General features: G+C 40.8%; 1 protein-coding gene across 3 annotated transcripts in view; it reads right to left on the bottom strand.

The window, feature by feature from the left end:
• Window positions 1-751: 751 nt before the first annotated feature.
• The window catches only part of gria2b (glutamate receptor, ionotropic, AMPA 2b), a 164037-nt gene continuing 155244 nt past the window's right edge, over window positions 752-9544 (bottom strand). For 2 of the 3 annotated variants that reach the window (XM_068042059.1, XM_068042077.1), the window contains 2 exons: window positions 2085-2219; window positions 752-1628 (listed from right to left, as the gene is read on the bottom strand). In XM_068042059.1, coding sequence (XP_067898160.1) covers window positions 1464-1628; window positions 2085-2219 — 300 coding nt within the window. In that variant the 3' untranslated portion in view covers window positions 752-1463. Of the gene's footprint in view, window positions 1629-2003; window positions 2220-9544 lie in introns of all 3 variants that reach the window. The other variant, XM_068042067.1, reaches the window with a different exon arrangement.

Raw genomic sequence — 9544 nt, 5'->3', positions numbered from 1 at the left:
AATTGTAATTCAAAGAGTATTTAAGGCAAATTAAAAACATTTTCAAAGAGACAAGACCTTTAGAAAGATACTTAACAGAAATTTATAACCATAACATTGTAGAATTCAAACTGAAATGCTGGTGAAAAATGTACTTTTGCGAACAAACCATTAATAGAAACAAATAGAATAACATTGACAGAAAAGTAATTTCATGCTAATCTTATCAGGGGAACTGGCACAGAAAAGTAACCAGGAAATAGGACAAAGAATATATTTATTGCACCCTCAAACCAGCTGAGATTACAAGACTTTCAAAAGCCCTTCCTTGACAAACAAATCAACGATACTACAACTTAGCTTTAAAGTTACACTGTACCACAATAGTGCACAAACACTTAACGCACTCTTATAAGATCCCATTCTCCACTACGTTAATGGAGGTTTAGCCATTTAAAAGAAATAATTAAGCATCCCTGTTAAAACAGCAGATAAAGTGGCATAATCATACTGAACATCAAGATCGAGCATGCTTTTGCCTTCTGCTACACGGGAGGTTTCTATCCTCCATGAACTCATTACAGTGTGACAGGTCTGTCCCTAATGCAATTTGCAGACCCGTAAGAATAGCGTTACTATACAAGAAAGAAACACTTGCATCTTAGCATAAACCAATAGCAACTAAAATGATCAGGGTAGGGTAAGTTTTGGAATATTTCTTACACCACTGGTACTTTGCAACATTCCTGCTATCAACAAATATATAGGCTCACTGTGGTCAATTTTGTTAGAATAAGTTACACTTTTTGCATATAAACCATATGAAAATTTTATTTCAAATGTCAAGCATTGCCAAGTATTTGATATTAACACCAATGTTAAGAAGAAGATATACAGGAAAGTCTTACAATACTGTATTAAATTACAAGAATTGAACCTTTTCATTCTGCGCATGTACATATTTGGCTTTGAAAAAAAACATGAAATTGATGCCTCTAGCCTTGTCACTTTCCTGCAGTTTAGTTTTACTAATATTTGATTAGTATGGAAGCAGAGTTATTTAAAAGCCATTTCTCGATAGTGAAAATACTTAAAAATAGTGTACTTTTGTTTTTTTATATATATAAAAGATTTCACATCATTATGCGGTTGATGTCAAGTGGACACTGTGCTTAAGTCATACGAATCCAGGATTAAACAGCGGTGGCTGCAGACACAGGCGTGTTGCCTCGTCGAACGGTTTATTTCCAGTACTTCCACATCAGTTGTGCATGTGAGTCAAGCTCCATCTCCATTCATTTTCAATGATTTTTTTTTGTTGTGTGTACGTGAACAAAGCATCCAATTACTATTCAGATGAACTCCACACAAAATGACAAGAATTCTTCTTGGAGAAAAATATCTTCACAACACTGGATGCCTCGCACCACTCAACGATGAACTTACATCAACCATCATGTAAGGCACTCAAAGAGTCTTATCAATCAAGAAAGATCAGTTACACTGACATTCATTCTCATGCCAGGCCTCACGTAAGGTACTGCATGCACTGCTTTGGGAAATTCTGGAGTCATAACACGTCCGTTTTCTCCAGTGCTTCCTGTAATTGATAGTCTTGCTTTACTTCTCATGGCATCACCAAAGGTCATCTGGGAAGGAACAAAGCAGATGTTGCAATCTGACTATCTGAAATATTCTGACAGATAATCATAAAAAAGACAAAAAACTAAAGAACACAGAAAATAAATCTGATGTAACTGTCAGACAACCAAGATAAAAATCATAGAAAAGCAAAAGATTAAAAAGCTAGGCTGTGAAAAGCTGATATGTAGTAAGTCCATAAGCAACAAATCATGATTAATTTACCTATCAAAATTAGAACATTCAATACATACGGACTTTGGGTCAGCCTCCTCAGCAATTAGTTTTATGGATGCAACAATGAAGCTACAGCATGCACTTATAATTTTGTAACAGGACCTCATTCCTACCCCCTAAATTTTAACACTCTCGATCCCATATACGTTGTAACCTTCCTTATAAGTTGCAAAATTCTGCGAATTCTGTGAGGAAGTTGGGTTAATAGCCTGTGCATTCTTCGCCACTTTCATTCGTTTTGCTTCTGCTCTTGATTTGTAACAGAATTCAATCAAAGCCACAAGCATTGCCAAACCAAGTCCTCCAACGAGAATGTAGAAGACTCCAGCCACATTGCTAAGACTTAAAGCACTTGTTTTCTCCTGCAAATGTATTTGAAAAAAAAAAACACTTATTAGACAACTAATAGTGAAGGAGGGACAGTGATACAGTTTATACGTATGTTTCAGCATGCAAAATATGTGCCTAAGTAATAAGGCACATCTATGAGACACATAGTTAAACTTTCATAAGAAAATCACACTAACCTCAGCTGCAAGTTTAAACATAGGTTTCAAGCTAGGCAATTTACCTAATGGGAGGCACAGTGGCGCAGTGGTTAGCACCGCAGCCTCACAGCTCCAGTGACCCGGGTTCAATTCTGGGTATTGCCTGTTAGGAGTTTGCAAGTTCTCCCTGTGTTTGTGTGGGTTTCCTCCGGGTGCTCCGGTTTCCTCCCACATGCCAAAGACTTGCAGGTTGATAGGTAAATTGGCCATTATGCCCCTAGTATAGGTACGTGGTAGGGAAATATAGGGACAGGTGGGGATCTGGTAGGAATATGGAATTAGTGTAGGATTAGTATAAATGGGTGGTTGATGGTCGGCACAGACTCGGTGGGCCGAAGGGCCTGTTTCAGTGCTGTATCACTAAACTAAATTAAATATGCTTTCTTCTATACAGCTTCTGATCAAAAAATGCAGTTTAATTCTAACATGAGCAACTTGTTCATGTTTGTCACTACAGTAAGTGACTCTGACCTATAAGCTACTTGATGATGGTCTCACTTCTAGTTTTATGCCAATATAGTAGCTTATGCTTTTAATAGTCTACTGCAATGACTTTAAAAATTAAACTTTAGAAACAATTAAGAAAGAATTTGTAATAATAGTCACTTGGAATCCCTTGTCTAATAAATAGCAGCTTTCAGAAACTCTGCCACTAAACAAGACCAGTAATTTAAAATAAAACAGTGATTAACTTACATTTTGGAAACATTTTTCATCATAATTACAGTTTGAAGAAAAAATACTCAGTAAGAAATCACAATTTGCCTCTAAATTTTTTTTAAATCTGCAACTTAAACAAAAGCTAAGCATGCTGTCAAAGATTTGTATACACACATGCACACACTGCTTAAGCCATAGGAATTTACTATTTTTGCAAACATTTAAAAGAAATAGATATGGTACATATGAATGTCTGTTCCTACAAATTTGTGTTCCATCAGATTGCGACTTGAGCAGAGTGCTGGGAGTTCAGTGACCTGAGGGAATCTTAATCTCTTTCTAAAAATCTAATTTAGCTCAAAGTTACTGTTTAGATTCCAAAGTTCATCCAGGGGCCTAAACAGGGATATACAAGCTATCCACTGGGGAGCAGCTGTAGTTGTTAACCAAAGAAACTAGCTTGAATCGATTTTCCTGTACCTGGGGCTCAATTAATCTCTCTAGTTTCGGAACATATAAATACAGGCATCCCAGTGTGACTTAACACTGAGTGTGACTTGAATAGACTGCTGGGAGTTCGGTGAGTTGAGGGAGTTGGGTGAGGGAGGGAAGGAGGTGCTCCTTTGCTTTTTTCTAACTTTTTCACCCCGTAGGATTTGGTTCTTGCTCTACTACAGGGGAAGAAGTAGCTGTTTGGTGTGTATCTGGTAAGTGATGTCATGCTAGGCCCCACCGGCCAAGAATAAGGCACGTTAATTTTGTCATGAACATTGATTTTAAACTGTTACTGGAGTGAAGGACTTGTTAAACAGATCAGCCGTGGCTGGAAAAGACATTTGCATATCAACAGACGATGATTGGATGGACAAGTGCCATTCCCTGATACATTCAACCCAAAATAGACCTTGATCACCAGGTATTGTGTGTAACAGCAGCATTCCAGAGACTGCTAAGGTGATACAATCCAACACATGGTCAGAACAGTTAGTCACATGACTTGGCAACCTCGGTTTTTCTGAATTGTACAAACAATTTGAACTGAGAGTGTCTGTTTGCTGCTGGACTGAGAAGATCTCTCCTGTCTGCTCCCATCTCTTTCTCATAAGCCTCTGAATCCACTGAAAGCACATGAACCCCAAGAGAGAAAAGTCTCCTACAGTGAACAAAGTTTAAGAAGAATACTGGGCCCCAATGAAAAGCAAGGTCTACCTACAATCAAGGACTCTACAGTGAGCTCTAAGAACCATAACAACAACTCTTCAGATATTGCCTCAAACTTTTCCACTTCATTTTTCTTCTGCTCTTTTCTGTCTCTATTTGCATGTGTGTATTGCGTATGCATGCTAACGCGGGCGCATCGTGTATCTGTAAACGTCAACCGAATTAGAGTTTAAGTTCGAATTAAATAAATTTCAACTTTTCTTCTTTAAACCCAAGAAAGCCTGTTTGAGCTGGTTTATTTACCTTATAAATATAATTAGAAAGCGGTGAACAAGGATTCACCAGGGGGAGCTAAAAACATGGTGTGTTAAAAATTAAACCCTGAAATGGTAAGACCAAGTGAAGGCTGAGAGGGACCCCTAAACACCTTTCTCATCTGGTCGTAACAGTGAACAAAGAACAAAGAACAAAGAACAAAGAAAATTACAGCACAGGAACAGGCCCTTCGGCCCTCCAAGCCTACGCCGATCCAAATCCTCTATCTAAACCTGTCGCCTATTATCTAAGGGTCTGTATCTCTTTACTTCCTGCCCATTCATGTATCTGTCTAGATACATCTTAAAAGACGCTATCGTGCCCGCTTCTACCACCTCCGCTGGCAATGCGTTCCATGCACCCACCATGGGGCGGCACAGTGGCGCAGTGGTTAGCACCGCAGCCTCACAGCTCCAGGGACCCGGGTTCGATTCTGGGTACTGCCTGTGCGGAGTTTGCAAGTTCTCCCTGTGTCTGCGTGGGTTTCCTCTGGGTGCTCCGGTTTCTGCCCACATGCCAAAGACTTGCAGGTTGATAGGTTAATTGGCCATTATAAATTGCCCCTAGTATAGGTAGGTGGGAGGGAAATATATAGGGACAGGTGGGGATGTGATAGGAATATGGGATTAGTGTAGGATTAGTATAAATGGGTGGTTGATGGTCGGCACAGACTCGGTGGGCCGAAGGGCCTGTTTCAGTGCTGTATCTCTAAACTAAACTAAACACCCTCTGCGTAAAGAACTTTCCACGCATATCCCCCCTAAACTTTTCGCCTTTCACTTTGAACTCGTGTCCCCTTGTAATTGAAACCCCCACTCTGGGAAAAAGCTTCTTGCTATCCACCCTGTCTATACCTCTCATGATTTTGTACACCTCAATCAGGTCCCCCCTCAACCTCCGTCTTTCTAATGAAAATAATTCTAATCTACTCAACCACTCTTCATAGCTAGCGCCCTCCATACCAGGCAACATCCTGGTGAACTCCTCTGCACCCTCTCCAAAGCATCCACATCCTTTTGGTAATGTGGCGACCAGAACTGCACGCAGTATTCCAAATGTGGCCGAACCAAAGTCCTATACAACTGTAACATGACCTGCCAACTTTTGTACTCACTACCCCGTCCGATGAAGGAAAGCATGCCGTATGCCTTCTTGACCACTCTATTGACCTGCGTTGCCACCTTCAAGGAACAATGGACCTGAACACCCAAATCTCTCTGCACATCAATTTTCCCCAGGACTTTTCCATTTACTGTATAGTTCATTCTTGAATTGGATCTTCCAAAATGCATCACCTCGCATTTGCCCTGATTGAACTCCATCTGCCATTTCTCTGCCCAACTCTCCAGTCTATCTATATTCTGCTGTATTCTCTGACAGTCCCCTTCACTATCTGCTACTCCACCAATCTTAGTGTCGTCTGCAAACTTGCTATCAGACCTCCTATACTTTCCTCCAAATCATTAATGTATATCACAAACAACAGTGGTCCCAGCACAGATCCCTGTGGAACACCACTGGTCACACGTCTCCATTTTGAGAAACTCCCTTCCACTGCTACTCTCTGTCTCCTGTTGCCCAGCCAGTTCTTTATCCATCTTGCTAGTACACCTTGGACGCCATGCGCCTTCACTTTCTCCATCAGCCTACCATGGGGAACCTTATCAAACGCCTTACTGAAGTCCATGTATACGACATCTACAGCCCTTCCCTCATCAATCAACTTTGTCACTTCCTCAAAGAATTCTATTAAGTTTGTAAGAAATGACCTTCCCTGCACAAAACCATGTTGCCTATCACTGATAAAGGTCAAATAGTGATAGTGGTTAAAGGTCTATTCTATTCCTAAGGTTTAAAATAGTACAGGAACTGGTGGTAAGGTTAATAAAAAAGGAAAATAAATAATTGAATAAAATAATTAAGTAGTTAATTAAAACACATTAAGGTTGGCAGGGCAGGTGATGTGTCATGGCTGCAGCATGTGGGAGCTCCTGAATGCCAGTGTGACCCAGGGCAACCACGTCTGCAGTAAATGTTTGCGGCTTGAGGAGTTTTGGCTCAGAGTCATTGAGCTGGAAGCCAAACTGCAGACACTGAGACACATCAAGGAGGGGAAAAGTTACCTGGACTCTTTGCACCAGGAGACAGTCACACTCCTTAGGTTAGGGTCTTGGGATTTGGTCGGTGGTCAGCGACAGGAGAGTGCAGCTGCAGCTGAGGCAGTTAAGGGGACCCAGAGGGCAGGAGTGCAGGAGCCTCAGCTTTTGTGATTATCCAACAGGTCTGAGGTTCTTTCAGCTTCTTTAGATGAGAGTGGGGGCTGCAGGGTGGATGAGCTAACTGACCCCGACACCGTGGTACACGAAGCCATTCAAGTGGGGGAGCAAAAAGGAATGTAGTGGTAGTAGGGGTCAGTATAGTGAGGGGGATTGACATTGTTCTCTGCAGCAAACAGTGAGAGTCCAGAAGGCTGCATTGCCAGGGTTCAGGACATCTGCTCAAGGCTGGAGAAGAACATGCAGTGGGAGGGGGAGGATCCCGTCATTGTGGTCCCTGTAGGTACCAACAACATAGGCAGGACAAGGAAGAAGGTTCTGCATGGTCAGTATGAGGAGCTGGGCACCAAATTAAGAAGCAGAACCTCAAAGGTAATAATCTACCTAAACTAGGGGCAATTTACAATGGCCAATTTACCTATCAACCTGCAAGTCTTTGGCTGTGGGAGGAAACTGGAGCACCCAGCGGAAACCCACACGGTCAAAAGGAGAACTTGCAAACTCCGCACAGGCAGTACCCAGAACCGAACCCGAGTCGCTGGAGCTGTGAGGCTGCACTGCTAACCACTGTGCCGCCCACTGGGGAAAGTGGGGGTTGGTCTATACCTGACACCTAGACAACTGATCTACACCAGTTGGGACGGTCTACATCTGAAGCATGCTGGACCATAGTTCCAACGAGCCGCGTAACTAGGGAAGCAGGGTTTTAAACTAAATAGTGGGGCCAAGGGATCAAATTTGGGAAGATGCAGTAAATCAAAGAGTAGAGACAAGGCAAGAGAGAAAGGTATTAATATGGGACATGATAAACAGACCGTGACAGGAAGGGATCGAGAATGTAAATCTAAGAGTAAAGCAGTCAAGGCTAGAGGTTACAAAAATAAAATTTTAAAAAAGCTCTGTATTTGAATGCACATAACATTGGAAACAAACCAGATGAATTGATAGCAGAAATAAAAATAACTAAGTACGATCTGATAGCCATTACAGAGACATGGCTGCAGGTTGACATCGAGTGGGACCGGAATATTGAAGGATGCATGACATTTAGGAAGGACAGGAAGCTAGTAAAAGGCGGAGGGTGGCTCTGTTAATTAATGATGTTATTAGCACATTAGAGAAGGATGACCTAAGTTCATGAAACCAGGATGTAGAAACGGTTTGGGTAGAGATGAGAAATGATCGACAAGAAATCACTTGTGGGAGTGATGTACAGTCCCACTAACAGTAACCACGTGGTAGGACAGCATATAAAGGAAGAAATAATGGGAGCTTGTCAGAAAGGTACGACAATAATCATGGGGGATTTTAATCTACATATAGACTGGAAAAATCAGATGGACAAAGGTAGCCTAGATGAGGATTGCATAGAATGTTTTTGGGATAGTTTCTTAGAACACCATGTTCTGCAGCTAACCAGAGAGCAGGCTATACTAGACTTGGTAATGTGCAATGAGATAGGATTAATTGATTACGTCATAGTGAAAGCACCCCTAGGTAGCAGTGATCATAATATGATTGAATTTTAGGTTCAGTTTGAGAGAAGATTGGATTCAAGATTAGTTTTTTTTAACTTAAGTAAGTGCAATTATGAGAGCATGAAAGCAGAGCTAGCTAAAGTGAACTGGCAAATTAGGTTAAGGGATAGGTCAATAGAGATGCAGTGCAGACATTTAAGGGGATATTTCAGAATATACAGAATAGATACATTCCAATGAAAAAGAAAAATTCCAAGGGGAGGACCCACTATCTGTGGTTAACTAAACAAGTTAGAGAGTATCAAACTTAAAGAAAAAGCATATAATGCACAAAGATGAGTGGCAGGTCAGAAGATTGGAAAGAATATAAAAAGCAGCAAAGAATGACTAAAAGATTGATAAGGAGGGAAAAATTAGAGTACAAGAGAAAGCTAGTTAGAAATATAAAAATAGATAGTAAGAGTTTCTATAGATATCTAACAAAGAAAAGAGTTAAAATAGTGAGTATCGGTCCTATAGAAAGTGAGTCTCAGGAATTAATAAGGAGATGGCAGATGAATTGAACAGGTATTTTGCATCGGTCTTCACTATACAGGATACAAGTAATATCCCAGAAATAGCTGTAAATCAGGAAATGGAAGAGAGGGAGGAACTCAAGAAAATTACAATCACCAGAGAAGTGGTACTGAGCAAATTGTTGGAACTGCGGGCTGCCAAGTCCCTGGGTCCAGATGGACTTCAACCTAGGGGCCTAAAATAAGTGGCTAATGAAACAGTTGATGCATTGGTTTTAATTTTCCAAAATTCCCTAGATTCAGGGAAGGTTCAACTAGATTGGAAAATAGCAAAAATGTAATTCCTTTATTCAAAGAAAAAGGGAGACAGAAATCAGGAAACCAACAGGCCAGTTAGCTTAACATCCATCTTAGGAAAAATGTTAGCAGCTATTATTAAAGACGTTATAACAGGGCACTTAGAAAAATTCAACGTAATCAGGCAGAGTCAACATGGTATTGTGAAAGGGAAATCATGTTTAACCAATTTATTGGAGCTCTTTGAAGAAGCAACATGTGCTGTGGATAAAGAGGAACCGGTGGATGGACTGTACTTAGATTTCCAGAAGGCATTTGATAAGGTGCCACACCAAAGGTTACTGCAGAAAATAAAAGCTCATGGTGTAGGGGATAACATTTTGGCAGGTATTGAAGATTGGACAACTAACAGGAAACAGAGAGTAGGCATACATGAG

Source organism: Heterodontus francisci, chromosome 1, assembly GCF_036365525.1.
Source record: "Heterodontus francisci isolate sHetFra1 chromosome 1, sHetFra1.hap1, whole genome shotgun sequence".
Taxonomy (NCBI): domain Eukaryota; kingdom Metazoa; phylum Chordata; class Chondrichthyes; order Heterodontiformes; family Heterodontidae; genus Heterodontus; species Heterodontus francisci.
This window is presented reverse-complemented; position numbering and strand designations above follow the sequence as displayed.